At 34.8% G+C, this 24123-nt stretch overlaps 3 protein-coding genes across 3 annotated transcripts; 1 reads left to right on the top strand and 2 right to left on the bottom strand.

Moving 5' to 3' along the window:
* The first annotated feature begins 3098 nt into the window (after nt 1-3098).
* LOC110112594 (ethylene-responsive transcription factor RAP2-4) lies at nt 3099-4740 on the top strand. Its single transcript, XM_020844875.2, has one exon. It carries the CDS (start codon nt 3572-3574, stop codon nt 4505-4507), a length of 936 nt encoding a protein of 311 aa, XP_020700534.1. The 5' UTR covers nt 3099-3571; the 3' UTR covers nt 4508-4740.
* An 11935-nt stretch (nt 4741-16675) lies between these two features.
* Nucleotides 16676-17446, bottom strand: LOC110112615 (NDR1/HIN1-like protein 13). Its single transcript, XM_020844904.2, has one exon. The coding sequence runs from the start codon at nt 17444-17446 to the stop codon at nt 16676-16678; it is 771 nt and encodes a 256-aa protein (XP_020700563.1).
* Nucleotides 17447-19978: 2532 nt separating this feature from the next.
* Nucleotides 19979-22520, bottom strand: LOC110112627. Its single transcript, XM_028694335.1, has 2 exons — nt 22124-22520; nt 19979-20604 (listed from the first exon to the last, which is right to left on the bottom strand). The coding sequence occupies exons 1-2, from the start codon at nt 22518-22520 to the stop codon at nt 19979-19981; spliced, it is 1023 nt and encodes a 340-aa protein (XP_028550168.1).
* Nucleotides 22521-24123: the final 1603 nt, after the last annotated feature.

Raw genomic sequence — 24123 nt, 5'->3', positions numbered from 1 at the left:
AACATTCATTGTAATCAACGCTGCAACATCCCCTCAATCACATCATCATTGCACCTACATTCACCTCGACACATCATGTTCAACAACATTAGCATGATCGATTGGGCTTGTGGCTTTCTAGGCTTAAACTTGGCCAACATGCTTGCCATGCACATTTGTAGCATTGCATAAGCAGTCAAGCATATCAGGCGAGTGATGGCAGGAAAGGGAATGCATAGTTTTGTATTATATATAAGTGCGACTGTGCGAGATAATTTAGAGAGATAAAATTTTAAGTCTTATATAACATCAAGAGAGATTATTTAAAGCTTAAAAGGGGAAAGAGCCATCATATAGTTAATTCCATCATAGTATACAAGGTCATTGGAATGGGTGTGGTTATGAAGGAGATATCGAGCATTTGCAGCAACCCTCAAGGGGATAGTAATGATTGAATAGATTTAATAGTGTCACACTCTTAGGAGGCACATGGCGGCGTAACTAGTCCCTTGGAGAGCCTACCAACAACCAACCCCTCAACCCAACAAGTGCGAGACCCATAGTTATTTTCTCCCAATTTAAGGGATTGCGCCGCATGAGAGGGAAATCATACATGAGTTTAGGGGTTCCCAATAATGCTCGCCCACCAACCCAGATAAGCCCGGTGGGATAAAAGATGAGTAATCGATCTAAAGTTTGTTCAAAAAAAAAAATGAAGGCACGATCAACATTAAACAAATAAATTTAGAAGATGTGAATTGATTGTCTATAAATACTTTTTAAAAAAAGTAAAATTTTAATTTGATTTTTTATTAGTATAGGGCTTTATGATTTTATTTCCATTAATTTTTCATGCAAAATTTCAACCATTGCATTTAGGGGCTATGACTTTTGAATGTTCTTGAAGTCAACTTGAATTTCTAACTACTCCTAATATATATATATATATATATATATATATATATTAGGAGTAGTTAGAAATTCAAGTTAAATTCAAGAACATTCAAAAGTCATAGCCCCTAAATGCAATGGTTGAAATTTTGCATGAAAAATTAATGGAAATAAAATCATAAAGCCCTATACTAATAAAAAATCAAATTAAAATTTTACTTTTTTTAAAAAGTATTTATAGACAATCAATTCACATCTTCTAAATTTATTTTTTTAATGTTGATCGTGCCTTCATTTTTTTTTTTGAACAAACTTTAGATCGATTACTCATCTTTTATCCCACCGGGCTTATCTGGGTTGGTGGGCGAGCATTATTGAGAACCCCTAAACTCATGTATGATTTCCCTCTCATGCGGCGCAATCCCTTAAATTGGGAGAAAATAACTATGGGTCTCGCACTTGTTGGGTTGAGGGGTTGGTTGTTGGTAGGCTCTCCAAGGGACTAGTTACGCCGCCATGTGCCTCCTAAGAGTGTGACACTATTAAATCTATTCAATCATTACTATCCCCTTGAGGGTTGCTGCAAATGCTCGATATCTCCTTCATAACCACACCCATTCCAATGACCTTGTATACTATCATGGAATTAACTATATGATGGCTCTTTCCCCTTTTAAGCTTTAAATAATCTCTCTTGATGTTATATAAGACTTAAAATTTTATCTCTCTAAATTATCTCGCACAGTCGCACTTATATATAATACAAAACTATGCATTCCCTTTCCTGCCATCACTCGCCTGATATGCTTGACTGCTTATGCAATGCTACAAATGTGCATGGCAAGCATGTTGGCCAAGTTTAAGCCTAGAAAGCCACAAGCCCAATCGATCATGCTAATGTTGTTGAACATGATGTGTCGAGGTGAATGTAGGTGCAATGATGATGTGATTGAGGGGATGTTGCAGCGTTGATTACAATGAATGTTAGTTGAATGAGAGTACGTACTAACAAGAGTGTGATGTAGGAGAAATTATTCTGTGCGGAGTCCGGACAGGAAGAACCGTTCAGATATGTGAGTGTACACACTGTGCAGAGTTTAGACGGTTCTTCCCATCTGGACTCCATAATAATTTCTCGTGATGTAGTGAAGTTTTATGATGTTTATAGATTTAAATGTATTATAGACAATGAGTAAATAATTGAGGATATATATTACACAAATCTATGTTCAATATTTGTTTAGGGTTCAGGGTAATAATTTCTCATTATCTGACTCATTTAAAAAATATTAATGTAAAAAATATCTTAAATATATTACTATTAAGGAGTTTAAGTACAAAATTGTTAGAAATGATTTAAATTATATATCACATTCTTATATATAGTGGGTTTTTTCTCTAATTTAATTTCTTATTATTTTTAAAATAATTGTCTGAATTATAATTATTTTATTTCTTTTATAGTAAATGAGCTTACTCGTGAGCTTACTCAATTTTGCATAATTAAACCTGATCTTGAACTCAACTTATCATTTAATCATTCTCCAATCTGAAGACATCAGTGGTCGAGCTTGAGTCGATTGATTTATAGACCAAATTTATAGTCAAAGAACAGAAAATAACTGTGGGTCCTGCACCTGTGGGGCTGGTTGCTGTTAGACTCACCGAGGGACTAGTGGACACCATCATGCGCGTCACAAGTTGACGTGGCAGCGAGCCGATATCTCCGTTCCAAAAAAAAAAAAGTATTGTATTTTTTAAAAGATTAACATGTAAATTATGTAATTATATTATATTTAAATATCTAACGACTAATTTCTCATATTAATGCCTAATTAGTCATTTTTATATATTTAACACATAAATTTTTATAATATTTTAAAATTACGAATTACCACTTTATTACGCTCACTAGCGCCGCTGTTCTTCTCGCGCCTTTCACGCGCTATCCTCCCGCGCGAAAACGAGCGTGCGAGGAAATCCACTGCACGCTGGTCAAATAGTCAAATTACGAATCGTTAACTGACACGTTTTAAGACGATGGCTACCGCCGACAGCTGGCAGTTTCAATGGACACCTGTCGGTAATGGTGGGGCCTGTTCGATGGGCCCAATGACGACAAATTTCATCCTCATAAATAAATAGTTTTTTTATTAATTAAAACCCATTGATCGACGGAGCTAATGCCATTAAGCCGCCGCTTATATAAGGGGTCTCAGCGCCTCTCCTTCTTCCCAAGAGAGAGCTCCACCAATAACTTCCACCCTTCGGTGAGGATAAGAGAGTTCTTTGAGAAAGTTTTCTCAAGAGTTGGGCTAGGAAGCTAGAATAATTTCCTTGTTTTGGTCGCTCTCTGAAATTTTCTGTCTTCTCAAAGAAAAATCTGATCTTTTGGTTTCTAACATCGGTGGAAATCTGTGATCAGTTTTCTCTAGTAAGTAGTAAGCCAGACTTTCAGATAAGAGATTGATTCTTGATCCTTTTTTTTTTCTTTTCTAGGTTTCTCTCAGCCAGGTGAGGATCTGTTTTTCTGAATCCATCAGGCTGTTCCCTTCTTTCTAGATCTTAAAGAGGATACCTTTTTAATACCTCTCTCGCTGCTTCTTCTCCTCGAGCCCTCTCTCTGGTTCTTTTGTTTTGTTTAAGAACCAGTTGGGTGTTGCTCTTTGCGAATTCTGTAGTTCTAAGAAGGATTTCTTCCATGGCCGCAGCTATAGATATGTATAATAGTATGTTAGATGTCTCCTATGATAATCTCCTAAGTAAGGAACTGACGGAAGCACTTGAGCCTTTTATCAATGGTGTTTCCTCGTCTCCTTCTGCCTTCTTTCCCTTCTGTGCCCCTTCTTCTACTACCAAAGTCATCTCCTTTGATTCCTCCCCTGCTTCTCTCCCTCCCTTCCCCTCTTCTCTTTCTTCTTACCAGTTCTCTTATCCTTCGCCAAATCCCAGCTTTGACCGCTCTGTACCATCAAATTGGAATCAGCATGATTCGTTGATCTCAGATAGTCCGATCGGGCTCACCCAACTCGGACCTATCCAGATCCAACAAATCCAAGCTCAACTCCACCGCCACCACAACCACCATCCCCTCGCTCCGCGATCCCAACCCATGAAGCTCTCGGCCGAGTCGCCGGCGAAGCCTCCCAAGCTCTACCGCGGCGTCCGTCAGCGTCACTGGGGGAAATGGGTCGCCGAGATCCGCCTCCCGAAGAACCGCACCCGCCTCTGGCTCGGCACCTTCGACACCGCTGAAGAAGCCGCCATGGCGTACGACAAAGCCGCCTTCCGCCTCCGCGGTGAGTTCGCTCGCCTCAACTTTCCCCATCTCCAACACGGCGGCGGTGCCGGCGGTGAGCTTCACTCCTCCGTGGACGCCAAGCTCGAGGCCATTTGCGAGAGCCTGGCAAGCTCACAGAAGCAGGGGAGCGCATCGTCGTTAACGCCAGTTGCCGCCGCTGAGGTGAAGAGCGAGCCGGAGGTGTCGTCGGAGGGGGAGATATCATCGGAGGGCTCCTCCCCTGTTTCAGAAATGGAGAATTTGGACTTCACAGAAGTACCTTGGGATGAATCGGAGATGTTTGTGTTGAGGAAGTATCCCTCTTGGGAGATTGATTGGGATTCTATATTGTCCTGATTGTTTTCAATTTCTGTTGGTCTGTGATTTAGTATGTATTTGGGTTCCTGCAAATGGAATTTTTGACATTTGCAGGGGGTTAAGTGTAAGATGGTGGTGTTTTGATGGGTAGATCTCTTCCTGGTTTACCGTTTATTTTTATTGGTATTACCAGTGATGGAGGGTGTTGTTAGTAATATCTATGTTTAGGGTTGTAATTATTAATGAATTAATAGTGTGTATTTGTTTTATTATTTCTGTGTGATTTTTAGATGTGGTGGGTATGTTTTTAATTTTATAAAATGTTTGGGTTTAATTGTGATTTTAGATGGTTTTTTAACAACTTTTTAGTACAAATATTCTAATTTTTATACTGAAAAAACAACAAAAAAAAAGTCGTCCCAAATAAGCCTAAATTAAATTAAACAAAATATATGGGGCTGAGCCATTTAGTTGATTCAAAATATTTCTTGTTGTAGGCAGAGATTAGTTGACAAAATTGTTTGGTCATATTTAGCTTAAACTCACTTGTTTAGCATAATTATAGTAGCTAAATTTATAGTTAGGCAATAATTATTCTTAATAAATATTGTTTACTTTTAATAAATCAAATTAAACATCTCCATAAAAAAAATTACTGTCACCTTAAGGTTTTAAATAAGTATACTAGAATTATTTTATTTAAAACCTTATTAATAATATTTAATTATTGATTATTGAAAGTAATAAACTAATTAATTAATTAATTACCCCTTCAATAATTATCATAACTTAATACTAATGCAACTTTAATGATTTTAATGGAAATTATAATCAATGTAATTAAATAATAACTACTTATTTTAATTTTGGCCAATTATTTGTTTATGAATTATTTCAGATTTATCCATGAAATATCATAAAATTAGTCAAAATCTTAATTATTCTTGGCCTTTATTCTTTAATTAATTTAATGAACTCATTAATTATCTATTATTAATAAATTGAGTAATAATTTTCTTACACTACTAATCACACTCTAATATATCTAATTATAATTAATAACTTATAATCATAAAATTTTTTAAAAAATAATAATCAGACAGAAATATCAGAACATTCTAATTTATAAAAGACTAAGAAAGCTTCCTCACACATGATCTAATAACTTTCTAAAGGTTTCTTAATATTCTCTGATGACCTTCTAGATTTTTATCTTTGCAATTCATTCAACGAGCTCACTGAATCACAGAAGTCACAACTGATGAAGAATAAGATATTTTCAAAAAAATTTGTTTTTGAAAAAGAATTGAAAAAGTTTTCAGTGCTATTATTCACATCTACTCATTTGACTTTAGAAATATAATTTAATTAATTCAAATTTATTTTTCTATGAAGTTGGAAAATTGAAGAGCAGTGGATTGGTAGAGTATCCAGGAAGGTTCTCATCATTCCAGATTTTTCTGATGTAATGAAATATAGTAAGGCAATCTTTTTAGGGCATCTTCAACTGAAAAATTCATTTTTCACTTCAAAATGCAATAATTTATCTCCAATCAAACTCCATTTTTTCTCTTCTTTCGCTCCCTTGTTCGACTCGCTGCAAATGAACCGTCTTTTTCCTCTTTCACACACTTCTTCCGCAAATCTCATAAGACATTTTTTTTGACATAGATAAACAGTGCAACGCTAATATTGACTAGAAGAGGGTAAGATAAACTCTCAAAATTTTAAAATAGTGTACTCTCAAAATAAAACAAAAACTATAGAAAATTAATGCTTTTGTGGATGTCTTATCCTATCATGTGCAGGGTAACGATGTAATATAAAGCTGCTTTAGAAAGCAATAAAAAAAAATGTTCCAAATGAAGCCTAAAGTTCTGTGATTTGGGTTTCGTTTGGGACGGCTTTCTTACTGCTTCTTAAAGCAGCTTTAGCTTTCTAGCACAATATTTTTAATTTTTGTACTAAAAAACTGCTTTAAGAAGCAATAAGAAAGTCGTCCCAAACAAAGCCTTTATCATCTCTTTTGTCTTTTTTACTTTCCTTTGACTGCTATTGCATCTTCTCATTAATTTTTTTTGGTCCCTGACTCATCAGCGCCTACCCTTTTTGTGTCTCGCTAGGCATGAACATCCCATATCTTACTCCCTTAACTTTTTTAAAATTCTTTGGATTCTCATATCCTTTAATTAGATCAATTAGATTTCATTTCTCTTTCTTTCTTTGACTATCATAGTTCATCCATAATTAAACCAATCATTACTAAGTAAGTTTACCTGTATAATATTTTCATTACATATAAGTTAGGCCTTTTTCACAATGCTTCAATTTTGTTCCTTTATCACAAACTTTGTTGGTCGTTTTCAATTTTCAGCTATGAACGAGTCTTATGAGAGACTCGCTCCGCCACAAGCGTGAAGCGTGGCTCTAATCTTTCTTTTCGATGTACAAATTTAGTGTTTTTGGGAAGTCAGGGTTGATACGGAGTTCTCCCATATGAAGGAGAAATTTCAAGGGGATATAATATGTGTTTAATCGTATATTTTGTAGTTTTAAAAAGATGTTAATATAAAAAATCAAAGTTGGCCTTCACCTATAAGCTTAAATCTTTTGTGTTTAAAATGAACTTAACTATTGCTATTTTATATCCAACTTTAATATCTATTTAATTCAAACTTTCTGAAAAAGACTAAGTGTCAAGTACTATTATTTATAACCAATATATTTTTCAACTAAATCCTAATTTACTTTTAAATAAATACAATACAATTATTATATTTATCTTAAAAAAAATTCAAGGAATTTAAGGCTTCGTTTAGGACGATTTTTTTATTGCTTCTCAAAGCAGCTTTCTAGTTTAAAGATTAAAATTTGTATACTAGAAATCTAATTTAAGAAGCAGTAAGAAAGCCGTCCCAAATGAAGCCCAATTCTCATTTTAATAAAGATTTTCTTACAAAAAGCCAATTTTTTCGATAAATTAGAAGAACATTATAGAAGAATCTAGAGCCCCTCTCTTAACTTATCTCCATTAAAAAAAGTTATATTTATATGAAGCATGGTAGGCTACCCTATCCCATATGTCTCCTACTTGCATTAATTTTATCAACCAATCAAAATCATAGACAAAAAAATCAGCTGTGGAGATATGCCTTATCACAACCCTAAAAATAAATAAATAAATAAATAAAATAGTCATTATTGTTCTTATTCTTTCTTCATCACACCAACAAGGAACCTTGCATTGTCTTGAAAGCTAAGATTGGGCCATGAGGAATCTAGAAAAGTACCCACAATTGGTTCAAGGGTTCACATTCATTGGCTCTCCTATCATAATTGGTTAACATGGGACCCACCCAATTTATCTCATTTTAAAATCTTTATGATTTTTTTTTAAAGCATTTTTAGAAGGTTGGGGCAATTTAAAGAAAAAAAATGTGTATAATTGTGCTTCAAATTATATTAAGATGGACTAAAAAATTATTAAATTTGCTTTAAGATTAGTGTAATACAAAATTTTCATATGTAACGCTAATTTCAGAGCATATCTAATGATTTTAAGACCGTCTTGATATAATTTTTGACATTTCTTTTTGCAAATTAATCATTTTAAGCGATTGAGAATTTTAGTTGGTAAACAATGTGAACACTTGACGAAGGCCTAAAGAAGTCAAAATTAGGATTGTAGATTTGCTCATCATTTAGAATTTACAATATATGTGCTTCCTAAAAGAAAATTTTGATTTAAATTTAATTAAAATTAATTTAATAATTATGTTTTTGAAATTAATAAGATATGTAAAATTTTAATTAATTTTTATGGTATATATAAATATATCTTAAAATAAATTTATTCTGAACAAATTTGAATTGGAATATTAAAAAAATTAATCTTTAATGGGTATGAGCTTGGTTAGCTGTTGCGTGCTTCCATCCAGTCCTTGTTGGCTTGGTGTTTCTTTTTAATTTGGCCTTGTCTAGTTTTATTTTCTTCTTTATCTATTTATTGTAGGGGAAAAAAATTAGTTTATTTATATTATTGAATAAAACTCAAAGTTATTGTAATAGATCTCCTCAAAAATTAACTAGTTTAGTTGGTATATATATTATGAATTTATTTATTTTATTTTTGTCTTATTTTTAAAGTTACTTATGTTATTTAATACATATTTAAATAATTTAAATTTTAGTAAATTATTTAAATACTTGAATATTGAACTTTCCTTCTTTCAATTCAATGTATGTTGAAATTTTAAAATCTTGGTGTGTATATTTTATTAATAAATTTAAATTAGGTTGGAATGAATATGAATGAAATAGTCTATTTGGGACAACGGTAACTTTTTATAGAGTTGGTGGTGAATTTGTGGTGGAGAAAACAACTTAACTATTTTGGTTTTAAAAAGCAGCTTTCCACAGCAGAAACGTTTGAAAAATTATGAGAAATTAAGCAACAAAAAAGTAATAGATAAACAAAATTGTGATTGCTGTCAGAAAAGTAAAGTTGTCAGAAAGTTATCATAAATAGACCCTAAGTATATATATAAAAAAATCATTTAGGCTTCCTTTGGTACAGCTTTCTTCCTGCTTTATAAAGTAGTTTTTTAGTATAAAATTTTTTCGAACTCAAAATTTTTGTACTAAAAAAACTATTTAAGCTTATTCTGATAGAAATTATATCAAAATTTTTTATTTTTATTTTAAACTTGAGCTATTTGGAACATGAAGAAAGCTCAACTTTATATATGATTTTGCATTCTTTAATCAATTGAGTCACAGAAGCAAAACATGATGTTGCTTTGGAGTAGATATAATTTAACTTATAAAGGTGTAGAGGATACTTGAAAGCAATGGAAGCCTTAGAATATTGGTCTAATGAAGGAATATAAAAATGTTGAAATTTCAACTTTCTCTTTATCATATGTGATGTCATTCAAAATACATATTAGACAATTTTGTAAGAAAACAAATTCAAAACAACATCTAATATTTACAAGTTTTTTATTGGAGAAATAATATTTGTGGCCTTAATTTGTATTTAAAGGTTTTAAACACAATTTTCTTTGTTGTTAAAAGAATGGGAAAATAACAAATTTTTTTTTTTCATTGGTAAGAAAAACTTGGTGTTCTTCTCTTGGTAGGATGTTTAGTTGGAGAGTTTATTCTGTGCAGTGTTTGACGCGTCCGAATTGACCTACGGAAGCGTACTGTCACCACACACAATAATTTTTTATTATAAATATTTTTATTCTTATTTCACCTAATTGAAATCTATAACTATGCAAATAGTTTGTATTTTTCAGATGCTTGATAATGATAGATCTTTTGCTTCTCCAAAAAGAATTAGATGAGACTAATTTCAATTCCATAAAAAAGGGAAACTTCTGAAATAACAAGGATATACTCTTATTTGTACTGTGCACCAAGAACCATGTCTTGTTCCTTACTTATAATACTCTTCTTCGTATCAATTCCTTATGTTCTCTCTTAGGCTTCGTTTGGGACTCCTTTCTTGTTGCTTCTTAAAAATAACTTTTTAGTACAAAAAATTTAAATTTTGGACCAAAGAGCTACTGCAAGAAGCAGCAAGAAAACTGTCGCAAATGAAAGCTTAGTCATTGAAAAAGACAAATCAATATGCATATCATAATCTTCAACTTTATGTTATGCCTCTTTAATAGCTTGGTAGAACATTATATTCTTACGCGATCGCGGACATAAGTGAATCTCATTGATCCTAATAGTCTTGTATGTCTTATTTTTATAATCTCAATTATATTTATTTCCTAATAGTTTTGTTCCAATTGTTAAAGCAAAAATCACGTCATTGATGAAGTAGGCTTTGGAGTTGTCACTCTCATTTTATGATAAAAAATCTCCTTTCTTATATGTTTTTTTATTTAATATGACCCTATTTTCTTCCCTCTAACTGTACAGAGTTAGTGATTGATCACAGACCTATTAACATATCCTTATTAGGTCAACTGTTTATAATTGAGGAGAAATTATTCTGTGCGGAGACCGGATGCAGAACGTCGTCCGGAGACCAACCAGAATACACTACATCAGCGGTACCTAGCCATGGTACCGAGCAGTACCCAGCCGTGGTACAGAGCACCAGGTGATGTGGCGCATTCTGGTTGGTCTCCGAACGACATTCGGAGTCCGCACAGAATAATTTTTCATAATTGAGACATGAGCACATCAATCAAGTTTTTCTTCTCAAGGCCCACAGCTTTCTTTCTGCAATCCATGCATTAATGCAGAAGCAAGCTCAATTTCCTTCCAAGGTTTTTTAATTTCAAGTGGTTGTTGGTGAGTTGGTTGCAATCATTAAGCTTTTATTGATGCTTTGTTTGATTAAGAATTAATTAGTGCTCATTATTGTTAGTGGTTGGTGGTGAAATAGCTACAACTTCTAGCTAATTTTTTTATGTTTCAGCTACACAAATTGAAAATATCCAGCCAATTCCAAAGTTTAACTTGCAGGATGTTCATATTTTCATCTTTTATTCAGCCCAATGCTTCCTAAATCTTGTGTTAGATTTAGGTTTCGTTTGAGACAGCTTTAGGCCACTATTTTTTTCTTGCTTTCAAGAGATTTTTTACTAAAAAAAATTTACAAAACAGTTAAAAAGCTATCCCAAATGAAGCCTTATAACTCTCTTTTTCCATCTTTTGCCTCCCATTTCGGTGAATTGCCGACAGCTTCGAATTGCCGATTATCATTTATGAGCTCGAACATTTGATTATGAATCAACAACCATTGTTTGAGATTTTCAACTTACTTTTTTTTATCTTCTTTCACTCAAATTATTGAAACCAAACAGAGCATAATTATCCTAAAAGCTAAAGATTAGAGAATTCATCATGATCATCATTATCATTAGCCTTTCCCTCTACAGGGAATCATCCAAAAATATTGACCATTAACCTATTATAAACTTTCAAACTTCCTCATCCAGACCACCTTCAAGAAATCTATGAAATGCTATGAAAATTGCTCATGAGTTATACATAACTAAACTATTTCTCTTTGGGAGGTTTATTGATGATTAAATAGGCAAATGATTCAAATTATCCAATTTCTTCAATGATTTCTAGTACTGTTAACAAAAAACAAGGATGAATTTTAAGAAAGGTAATTCAATAAAACATTCAAATTTGTTCTAAGTAAAAGGAAATATCCTTCAGTAGCTCTTAATCAAAATTCTTCTATACTTTACTGGAATTGCCTTTATTCACAACTAAACTATTTTAGATTATAAGCAAAGAGAGGCAGAGTTGGAGCTTTGTAGGATAGGCAAAATATAAGAATGGGGAAGAGATGGTAGTGGTACTTATTAACAGTTCCTTGCCTTCCCAAATCTCAATGAATTGAAAAAAAAAAAAAAATGTTGTTTGAATTTACTGAAGCAGTAATGTAAAGATCCAAAAACTGTGCAAGGAAGCAGAAAATAGTAGCTTATGGCTGAGCATTGGAGCAGCAGTTCCATCTTAGCTTGTGCAGCTTCAGCGATAATTTTCTGCCTAACACTCAGACTTTGTTTGTGACAGCTTTTTTTCTGCTTCTTAAAGCAGCTTTCTAGTAGTAAAAAATTAATTTTTTTTACTAGAAAGCATCTTTAAAAAGCAGTAAGAAAGCCGTCCCAAATGAAGCGTCAATTGTGAGAGAATTATACGGAGATTTGTGGTGTTTAAAAGCAATGTTGGTTTCTAATTACATTCTTCAAATGATGGATTTAAAAAAGTTTAATCATTTTTTTGAACTCCAAGCAACAGAATGAGTTACAGTCATCAATTCATCATGTTTATATAATAAAAACAAGTGAGAAGATTAAGTTTTGATAATGTTTGCAAAATGAATAAGATCAAGCACGAATTTTTGTACAGTTTTTTTTGATTCTGAAGTCAAATAAAAAATAAATTCAAGAACTTTTTTTCTACTAATCTGAATTTTCAACAAAGAGAATAGATTTTTATGTTTCATATTTGATCTCTGTTTATAACCACCAATTGGTCATCTCTTTTGTTCTACTAATCTGAATTTTTCCTCTCATTTCTTTGCCATCTGGTCTTCTTTGTTGGATTTAAAGTAAGCTACAGCACTCCCATATATAAACTTAAAGGACTGAAAATAAAACAGAGTTAGTTATACATGAAAGGTGAAGATTGTTGATGTCTTTTAATTGTTAAATATTGTAAGGAGCCTACAAGTTTTCTATAAAATTTTGGCTGAGAGCAGTAAGTATGGGTAGTTTGGACGGTAGAGTTGATACCAGTTTACAATCTTTCATACCAGCTTCAGCAAGAAATTCTGAAGCATATCAGCCTTGATTTAAATGTAATCAAGTTGCTGTTGGTGTAACCTGAAGGCCCAAAAAGTAAGATAAATAACCAAGATTTTTCATGGAGAAGCGTGAGTGCAATTCCTTTAAGTAGAGCATAATAGTATGTTTGTCATTATCAGTAAGTAAGATATCGTCAACATAAATAAGTATATAAAGGCAAATTGGGCTATGATGATAGAATAACAGTGAAGGATCAGCAGAACTAGCAGTAAAATCATAGTTAACAAGGTGAGATGAGAAAGTGGCAAATTATTGGCGGGGAGCCTGTTTAAGACCATAAATTACGTTATTGAGCAAACAAACTGATAAGAAACAACCCAAAATAATTAAAAACAGAGCAAAAATCTGCATTAAACAGCAGTTTTTTCCCCCAAAACTGTAGGAAATTTGAGAGAAAACACTAGAAATTTACTAGTAGAAGAAGAAAAACAACAAGATACAATTGATCTTCTATTCAAGGGGAGGATCTATCTCTCCCAACTCTTTAGACGCCGCTAGAGCCCAAAGGAAAACCTAAATATAAGAGATCTCAAATTTCAGTCAAATTCAAGATGTCCTAACCCTAGTAAAACAAACTGTTTAATGCATACAAATCAAAAGGAAATCCCTAAACAATCCCTACATTCAACTTCCCTCCTAAACTGCCTTCAAAATCCTTCCTGTTCGTCTCCCTTGAGCTGGCCGAAACTTGCGGCTCTTCCTAGAGGCAGAAGAGTTCCGCCCAATTGGCGAGAAGCTGGTCCCGTCGGACCAGCTGGACCAGTCCACAAACATGATTAAAAAATTGAGGATCTTAAAAACGAGGGGGGCTATATCATGTAAGCAGTTTCATCAAGTTTGCGATATATAAATGCATTTGCAACATCAAGTTGAAGTATAGTTCAATTATAGGTAATTGCAACATTGAAAGATATCCAAATGGTTGGGAATTTTGCAACTATACTAAAGGTGTCATGATAGTCTAAATCAAACTCTTGTTAGAAGGCTTGAGCAACCAAACGGGCTTTGTGCTAAGCAATATACCCATCAGAGTGATACTTAGTCTTAACTAACCATTTACGACCCAAAACATCTTGATTTGGATTATAGGGAACTAAACTCCATGTGCAGTATTTTGGAGAGCTTTAAATTCTTCTCTCATGGCTTTTCTTTAAACCTAGTACTTCATAGCTTGAGAGTACATGGAAGGGGCTACGGGAATAGTCATATGCTGCAGATCAAAGATAGGTTTGGGTTTAAGATTACCTATTTTAGAGCAGGTGACCATGGGATAGCGGGATGGTCACCTGCTCTATTCATCTCAAAACTGAAAGTGCTATTCTTTATTTATCGTCTATTACTAGCAGAAATTTCCGACAGAATTTGGGCATTTTCCAATGAATTTTCGGTGAAAATTTTTCCGCCTGCTATAGCCATGTATGAAAAAGAATTCGTCCGTTTCGGACCGCCGGTATCCTGTGATTTTCCTGTAATGCAAATGATATGGGACCTGCAGCTATAAAGAAAGCAGCTGTAACGGTAAACAAAATGCAATTTTTTTTTTTTCTGGAAAAGCTATGATTTTATATATGCTCATGAAAGGATATGAAGGACCTGCATTGAAAGTTTTTTTTACTGCACAGTAAATAAGGAACAGCAATTTCAGTTCTTAGTTGAAAGCTCTGTAAGTCAAAAACTTTTTAAGAGCAGAAGCTAATCAAATATATTTAGTATTTTTATAATAACTTTTAAGATATTTATGAGCTAATTTTAGTTGGCACCCTTTGATTAAGGGGTATTTGGGATCATTTTAATTTTAATTTTTATTAATTTTTTTTTCTATTTTGACATAAAATAAAATATATTTGCTGTTTTAAAAATATATTATTTTTGTTTTCATAGAATAGCGAATAAGTCCATTTATGTGTTGGTGTGGGAAAACAACATTGGTTGGTGAGATTAAGATTAATAGCTATTTTTTAAAATATTTAAATATTTTTAAAAATAAAATAAATAATAAAAATATTTAATAATACACAAAACAAATATAATTTTAAAAAATAAAAAATATATATACTAAACTGATCCCAAATAAGCCCTAACATTCTTTCTTTCAAATTTTAGAAAGATAAATGAAAAGGGAAATATTGTTAAAAGCTATTCCATTCTTTCCAAAAAAAAATATATAAAAATTATGTGAACTGTATTTTCATAGCTGGACCAATCAAATTTAGAGAATTTCAGCCACAATAATTTTTATTGGTCCACCTCAGCATACATTTATGCAGGTTTCCATGCATTGTTCATTGATTCCAAACATGTAACAAATCTAATAAAGCTTGTAGCATAAATTTATCATTATATTTAGTGGTAATTTTCACAACATTCAACTGGCAAATCAAATGTCAGGATGATTAAGGCTTCGTTTGGAATAACTTTCTCAAAATTTTTAGTAAAAAAATTTCATAAAAAAGACGCGCATCTCAAACGAAACCTAAATATTACAATTTTATTAAAATAATTGTGTTTTTTTTATAAATTATAATATTTTGGATTCAGTCTCATTTAGCTGGAAGAATACAATGTCATTTAGAATAATTAATAATGATTATGATATTTTTGAAGCTATTAGATAGTTTGCCTATTAATGTTATTTAGGTCACTTTAATATGAGAGAAAGAATTAAATCAAACATCTTTAGAAAACAAAACATTAGAACCTATTAAATAAAAAAATTCCTTGAAGCTATATGTCTAAACAAGAGTAATTAATCTGAGTGAATTAACAAAAATGATGGTATCTATTGAATTAGACCAGCTTAGAATATTTCTTAATTATACAAATTGTAGCTTATAGTTCATTTCGTCCTCATATTCTTGTTGATTTGTTCTTTGATCTATTGAGATAGGTTAGTTCACATCCTATTTTTAATAGCTCAAATCACAGAGCTTTAGGCTTCATTTGGGACATCTTTCTTACTGCTTTCTAAAGCAGCTTTATATTACAAAAGGATTTTGAATTAGAAATTTTTGTTCTAGAAAACTGTTTTAAAAAGCAATAAAAAAGTTGTTACAAATAAAGTCTTAGATTTCGTTTGAGACGGCTTTCTTTTTGCTTCATAAAGCAGCTTTTTAGCATAAAGATTAAAATTTTTATACTAGAAAATTGTTTTAAGAAGCAAAAAGAAACTTGTCCCAAACAAAGCTTTAATTTGAGCAGAACCACCTTAGCTCAGACTTCAAGTTTCTTAGAATACCTCTCTATTGCTTTAGTTTTGCAGGGGGGCTAAAGTCTCTTAACGAGCTAGGAGAATAAACTAATCATTGAGAAAAGGCTTAGACTTTGTTTGGGATAATTTTCTTGCTGTTTTTTAAAGTAACTTTTTAATATAAAATTTTTAATTTTTGTACACGAAAATTGTTTTAGGAAGCAATAAGAAAGCGGTCCCAAACGAAGCATAGTTCTTTTATTAGTTGATTTAGACCCCAAGTCTAACTATCTTCCCTATGTAGGTGATACTAAACCTGAAAAAGGACTACCAGAGCTCTATAAGACCCACCTCAACAAGCCATTGTTGGCCCAAATCTCTCATTGTCATGACCTAAACAAGCCATTGTGCGTACTGAATGAAGTGTACAACACATTTCATGTAGAATTCCAACCTGTTTATTTAACTTCGAAGAAACAAATCAAATAGAAAAAATTGCATATTAATTTCTTCAAAAATATAAGACATTTTTATAATATCTGCAAGAACAATATGTTGCAGCGCAGAAGAGAATACTCAAAACTCATAAATTTTTGCATGATAAAATTATAATGTCAAATATTTTTGAATCAAACGCCTTTTAATTGTTATCCACTTCAAAAAATATCTTCATGACAACCTCAATAAATTTATTGCAACCTTGCACTCTTGAGACATCACCTTTGTCGTCGTCTTCACTGAACTCTTCATGACCTTCACATCACACTCCACCTCCATCTTCATCCGCCACAGTGTCACACCCCAAATCTCCACCCTCACCGGCGTTGCCACCGTCAATCTTAGCAGCACCGCCTGCTTCGATCCCTGTAGACTCTTCTCCGCTTCCTCCATGACAGCCTTCTTCACCCCATGAAGCGCCATGCTGAAACTTCTCGACTCCCTGGCCTTCAAGTTTAATTGGGGCGACTCTCCATCCGCCAAATTTCTCTCTTTATAACTAAGCTTCGCCGCTCGCGCAATGCTCTTCTCGATCAAGTATCCCATACCAATACTTGGATTTGTAACATCCATTAAGATCTCGCGCTGAGTTTTCGAGTCAATTACAACGCGATCGATGTTGAAGATGGGAGCAGATGGGCGGACGACAATGTAGAAGATGAGGGTGGCGATGAGGAGAGGAAGGGCTATGGAGATCAAGATGCAGAGGAAGCGGAGCAAGAAGTTCAGGCAAGGAGAGCGCTTTTTTCGCAGTGCGGCGAGATGGGCGCGATATTCCTCTGCGAGACGAGCATTCTCTTTGGGCGGGATGCGGTAGATCTGATCTTTGGGGACCTGCACAATGTAGGTGACGAGGGCGGAGGAGAAGGCCTTGTCATCGGAGCTAGGAGGGCGAGGAAGCGGGGGACGAGAAGCAGGAGATGGCGTCGTCCCCTCCTCCATCGAGAGAGATAGAGAAGAGGAGGTTGGGGTTAGGAAGTAGAAGGAGAGAGAGACGGAGAGAGATGTAAGACTAAATTTAGAAAGGGAGAAACAGATCCAGCGAGGTTTTTTTTTCTGGCTAGCTTTCTTTGTGGAGATGACGAAGTCATGGTGGGAACAGGCGAACCGTAGCGGTTCGGAAAAGGATAACAGTCATGAGCCGGTTCAAGTTCGTTATGTCATTATTTTTATGGGTTCGAAGAGATCTACGAGGGACGATGCTGAGTGGGCAGAAGGGAAAATTCTTTATTAAAATTTGTTTAAGTAATACTTTATTATTATTATCTATTTTAAGATTTGTATTATATCGATATAAATTAGAATGATTATAGGAAAAACCTACCTTTTATAGGAAATAATATGAAAATAAGTATACTTTAGTTCTAACTAATGGTATAAAATTATTCTTTCATTAGTAAGATAAATTTAATTAAATTACCAAGAATTTTTATTTTGTTTTAAAGCTAAAGAATTAAAATATGTATCTATAATTATTTTAACAAATAACAAATTATTTCAAAAAGTGAAGGAATTGTCACTACAGGAAAATCACTTATTACCGGCGGAATTTTCCGGCGGCTTTCCGGCGGTCAGATTTCCGGCGGCTTTCCGGCGGATTTCCGGCTGTTTTTGACGGCTTATTTCCTACAAAATTTTCCGCGGAAAACCTCAAAACCGCCGGAAAAGGTTCAATTACCGCCGGAAAAGGCCGCCGGAAATTGGTGATTTTCCTATAGTGTGTCTAGGAGCTCTTTGATTTGAAGAAAAAGAGATGTAGGGGTTTATGAAACTATTAATATTTAATCTAAATTTTAAAAAATGCAGAGTACAAGTTTACAGTATTTGAAATTTATCATGTACTTGAATTTTGATACATTTAAAAATTAATTAAATTTAGTTTATAATACATTATAAGTTTTCTATCATTGTAGTCGTAAACTACCACTACTACTATCGCTATCGCCACTATCACCCATCATAATCGTTGTCAGCCTCTACCTTCTATCACCATCACCATCGTTATAGGTGTCAATATTTGACATGACCCGAAAACTCTACTCAAATCTGACACAAAATTTTTGGATCCGGTTCCTGATTTTCGACCCGTTTCGAATTCCGGGTCAAATTCAGGTTGACCTGGAAAACCAAAAATGATAGGGAATCCTATTGTTCGGCGTATTTATGGGATTTGGCCATGCTTCACAGCTTGCGAACTTAGTTGTTTCTAATCAAAATTTTGTAACTTCCGATCTGATCGGAATGAAACATCGTCCATGGAGCGAAGTCGAACAACAACAACGAGAAAGTGGATAAAAAGACCGAGCGAGCTCCCGTCGTTACTTCCAATCAAAATGTTGTAACTTCTGATCCGATTGGAAGGGAACGTTGTAAGTGGAACGAAATCAACAACATCTAAGAGAAAGAAAAGTAAAAAATCAAAAAGTAGAAAGGAAGAAAGTTGCCTTCACAGCGAGCGAGCTCCCGTCGTTGCTTCCAATCAAAATGTTGTAACTTCCATCGTCAAAGGAGCGAAGTCGAACTACAACGAAGGAGCCAAAGAAGTGACTCGTCCAATCTCCACACCTCCGACCTCCTAGTTGCTTCCGATCAAAATGTTATAACTTCCGTCGTCAAAGGAGCGAAGTCGAACTGTAACGAAGGAGCCGAAGAAACGACTCATGCAATCTACACCTCCTGTGGAACAAAACCTAATAGAAACGATGAACCCGACCCGTTTTGCTTCCGATCAAAATATGTGGGTCGGGTTCGGGTTGACCCGAACCAAAGCCGGTAGGGTTCATGTCTAAGAAATCGACCCTCTTGCAAACAACAGGTCAAGTTCAGATTGAGCCTAACAGTCTCGAGTCAGTTCCGGGTTAGACCCAAACCTGACCCGTCACCCAATTTTGATAGCCCTAACCACCGTAGTTTGTTACCTGCTGGCCACTGAGCACCACTATCTTTGGACTATAGATTGCATTAATTTTAGCCAAACAAGAAAAATAATCATATAAATTTATTTCACACTCATCCAAATAAATCAAAAAATTCCAAATAAATTATATTTATTTTATATTATATTAAAATATAAGTAATTGCGCATTTATTTTTCATACAACACAAATGTCTCAAAACATTCTTAGTTGAGATCGTGTTGCGGCTTTGATGTTCGAGGGAAGCAATTCATATTATTTTGATCCCACACTCAAAATCCCTACTCTGTCCGAATTTTTTTATTTTTTATTTTATAAATAATTTTGATGGAATTGAAGATGACCCTTCCTCACTAGAAGGAACCAATAGGAAATATGAACAAATAATATGAAATAAAAGAAAAAAAACATTTCACATATAATAATCTAAATAAAATTAGGAAATTTTAAGAGCGTTCCGCCGAAAAGTTTTTTATTTACAGAAGTTCTTCAATTTCTGAAGCTAAGATTGATTACCTAACTAATTAAGCCAAAAAAACAGAAAAGCACAATCAATTAATCAGTCATCCACACATCTCCAACTTCTCCGCTCAGTCCACCCTTCCCTGTCTCCTTCCCCAAACCTCTTCCCCATTCCCAGCGCCGCCGCCGTCGCCATTTCTCTATCATCTTCCTCCGCCGACGTCGAAACCTTACCCAGCTTCGGCTTCTTCCTCGCCGCGGCGCCAAACGCCCTCATCACGTCAAGGAGCAGCTCCACCCCTTCAATCCTCAGCCACCAAAATCCCACCTTTCTCCCCCGTGGTGGTGCCACCGCCGCCATTGTGTTTCCACTCGACTCTATGGCGTCGAGCAGGCTGGATAGGGCCCAAACGCTCGGAAGAGCCGCCGCCGGTGCCGGAGGAAAGGCCACGTAGAGGTGGTCGTGGGGAACGAGGGCGCCACTGAGAAGGGCGCAGGAGGCGAGCTTCACCGCCGCTGACATCCTCACTGCTCGGTGGATTTTGTACGATGCGATGTCATAGAAGGCACAGCCACCTCCGCCGCCGCCACGGGAATTCGGGGCCTTAACGGCTGAAGCGGTGGTTCCTGAGATCTTGGTGCTACTTTGGGCGGCGAGGTTCTTTAATTTTTCGTAGGCGACAGTCCAGATTTGGGATTCGGGTTGATACCAAACGTCGGAGCCTGGAAGAAAGTGAAAGATCTTGATGACGATCACATCATAAAAAACCAGAAGAAGATATTTTATTTATTTTAAAGAATTCAACATCTTAAAAATTTCAATTAATAACAGATATATAACTAACCTGTATCTATCAGTATTTATCTCAGATCCTGAAGTATATGCTAGGCTATTTTTTTTATTCATTTTATGAAATCTAAAGCTAAATTTAATTATGAATATATGACATAATGCTCTTAAATTTTACATCTGTAACTTACAATTATTCAACCATGAGTCTATCATACATTTTTATGGACTTTCGCCAGACATATATTCGAGACTGAATTTTTATTCATTGCTGGACTTCTGCCTGATGCTATTCTTCTGACCTCGGTAGTCAGACAGACAACGGTCCTTCCGACCTTCGTCGCCCACCGACTACAGTCCTTTTGACTTTTCTTTAATTTTTCGTAGGCGACAGTCCAGATTTGGGATTCGGGTTGATACCAAACGTCGGAGCCTGGAAGAAAGTGAAAGATCTTGATGACGATCACATCATAAAAAACCAGAAGAAGATATTTTATTTATTTTAAAGAATTCAACATCTTAAAAATTTCAATTAATAACAGATATATAACTAACCTGTATCTATGATCAGTATTTATCTCAGGTCCTGAAGTATAGGTTAGGCTATTTTTTTTATTCATTTTATGAAATCTAAAGCTAAATTTAATTATGAATATATGACATAACGCTCTTAAATTTTACATCTGTAACTTACAATTATTCAACCATGGGTCTATCATACATTTTTTTATGGACTTTCACGACATATATTCGAGACTGAATTTCTATTCATTGCTGGACTTCTGCCTGATGCTATTCTTCTGACCTCGGTAGTCAGACAGACAACGGTCCTTCCGACCTCCATCGCCCACCGACTACAGTCCTTTTGACTTGTGTCGCCCATCGACTATGTCCTTCCAACCAAACGAACATATCAACAGTGATTATTTGTATTCTTCCAACCATGTAATGTATTATTTATAATATACATCAAGCCAAGACTTTCCCCATAAGAAAGGATCTCATTTGTAATCGACTGTAAATAATAGTAGATTCATTCAAATTGGGCTAGGCCCGTGGGTTTTCCCCTTTTTCAGTAGTTTTTCATATAAAAATCTTGGTATCTCATAAATGCTACACACTCTCTTTTACCTGATTGCGTGTCGGTGTCAGATCTTCATACAACGATAAGGTGATACATTTTATATTTCTCTACCGCCGCGAATATTCTAAAACACAACACTTCCTTAAAGAACCTTTCAAGTACAAAAATTTAAACAACTTAAAATTAAGAGACAAGTCAAGAGCTTGAACATAATGCATAAACTACTTTGCCTATGCATAATTTTCTTAATTATATCTTAATTTTATGCTTAAATTTAACCTAATAAGCTAATTAAAGCATCACTATATAATAGTAAAAACCTACTATACATTCCAATGACAAAATAAAAGCACAAATTTCTTCCTTACCATTCCTTACAACCAGATCCTCATAAGCACAATAGCTAACGAATATCTCTTCCAGCTGCCGAATCACATTATCAGAGCACTCCCACGGCACAGAAAGTCCATACAGAACTCCAGGCAACGCAAAAACAAACGCCCGATCTCCAACTCTCACCGCCATGGAATCCTTGGCCAGCATCCACTGGTGATCCCCCACCTTACACGTGGCCATCGCCACTAATCTCCGGCCACCGACCCGAATGATTCGGGCCGAGAATTCCCCGGTCCTAAATACCTTGGAGGACTCAAAACGATCCCCGCAGAGAACAAAGAGCTTCGACTGTTGATGATCAGCTCGGGCGATTCTGAGTAGCTCCGTCTCGCTGCCTTCCTGCTGTTCATGTGGCTCCCACCATGCCATGATCTTTCTTCCTGCAGATCAGTTCTGTAACTATGAATATGTTTTAATCTCTTAAACAATAATAATTTCTGATCATATAAACTTTCAATGATTTTGCTATCAAAATCTGATGAACTGTCTCTGAAGGTAAAAATATTTCGCTCGCTGAATTGAGAGAGGGAGAGAAAGAGTTGACCTCGAGAAGCTTTCAAGTGATAAGAATGGAGGACAAAAATGGAGAATAAATGAAGAGAGAGAGAGAGGCAGAGAGAAGGTTTAAGTGGTTTATATAAGGAGGGGAAAGGAGCTTAAAAGAGGTAAAGGGGAAGCTCCCCGTGGCAAGACGGGGCACTGCGTGGTTCGCATGCGGAGGGGGGCCGTCTTATTCTGCCACAAAGCCTCGCGAAAGCATGAGAAGAGAGAGAGAGAATCTGCGTACAAGGTTTTATATAGGGAGAAGGGTATTTTGGGAAGAGACGCGCGGCGGAGAGAGAACTGAAGTGGGGAGGGCGATGGACTTACGTGGCATGCACTGAGACGGCGTTTTTGGTGCGCTGTCCTACGTGGCTGAACACGCCTGCGCCATTAGATATTAAAATTAATCTAGATATTTGGATTAAGTTTTTAATTGTTATTATCGTAAAGTTAAGGAAATTTGACTAATCCACCTTATGATACTATGTGGCAGAATATCCCTCCCCTTTTTTTTAAATGTCTCATAAATATTTTGGGAGGAAATTATCCCCAAAGATATTTGTTGCGGGCTAGAATATACGTGGTGATGGAGTTAGAATACCACGTCTTAGCGTTGTACGGATATCTAGCTCACATATAGATAACACAAGATTTTTACATGAAAGTCCTGGAAAAAGGGAAAAATCACGGGGCCTGGCCAAGTTGAACATAAGTCTACTAGAACTTGAGTTGGTTACAATAAGCTCACTCGCCTCCAAAGGCGATCAAATTACAAGTAACATCTGTATGACAGAAGTTCGGGTGTCAGGTGATGGTTCGGGAGAACTTCAAGCTTAAGGTGGTGGTCTGGCAGAACTCCAGGCCTTAGGTGGTGGTCCGGTGAAGACAAGGGCCTCAGGTGGTGGTCCAGCAAAAGCGAGGGCCTTAGGTGGTGGTCCGGCGAAGTTAATATAAACTCTGCTGAAAAGAGGGCTATACTCATAATGTTTCTTCTTGCTTAGCCCCATTATTCATTAAAATTGACTATAGAAATTAGAGTATTCATCTTGAAATATGATATTCGCAAAAATAAAATACTATTTATTGTGATATCTTCAAACAGGCCAGAAAGGCCTCAATGGGTTTTTTTTTTTCAATTTTTAAAATTATGTTTAGTTTGTGTTTTTACTTTAATTTCTTACATTTTAAAATAAATCAAATTACTTCTAAAACACAAAATATTTTATGTATTTTTGTTAATTTTATGTATCATATATATATATATATATGTGTTTTTACTTTAATTTCTTACATTTTAAAATAAATCAAATTACTTCTAAAACACAAAATATTTTATGTATTTTTGTTAATTTTATGTATCATATATATATATATATATATATAGATACGTCATCATAAAATTATTTTGATCGGGCACGAATCTTGAGGC

The sequence above is a fragment of the Dendrobium catenatum genome, unplaced genomic scaffold, assembly GCF_001605985.2.
Source record: "Dendrobium catenatum unplaced genomic scaffold, ASM160598v2 fragScaff_scaffold_459, whole genome shotgun sequence".
Taxonomy (NCBI): domain Eukaryota; kingdom Viridiplantae; phylum Streptophyta; class Magnoliopsida; order Asparagales; family Orchidaceae; genus Dendrobium; species Dendrobium catenatum.
This window is presented reverse-complemented; position numbering and strand designations above follow the sequence as displayed.

Excerpts from the sequence above, each read along its gene's own strand:
- LOC110112594 (XM_020844875.2), top strand. The coding sequence starts at position 3,572 with ATGGCCGCAGCTATAGATATGTATAATAGTATGTTAGATGTCTCCTAT.
- LOC110112615 (XM_020844904.2), bottom strand. The coding sequence starts at position 17,446 with ATGGAGGAGGGGACGACGCCATCTCCTGCTTCTCGTCCCCCGCTTCCT.
- LOC110112627 (XM_028694335.1), bottom strand. The coding sequence starts at position 22,520 with ATGGCATGGTGGGAGCCACATGAACAGCAGGAAGGCAGCGAGACGGAG. Across the intron at positions 20,605-22,123 it reads GGATCTGGTTGTAAGGAATG|GCTCCGACGTTTGGTATCAA; the intron begins GTAAGGAAGAAA and ends ACTTTCTTCCAG.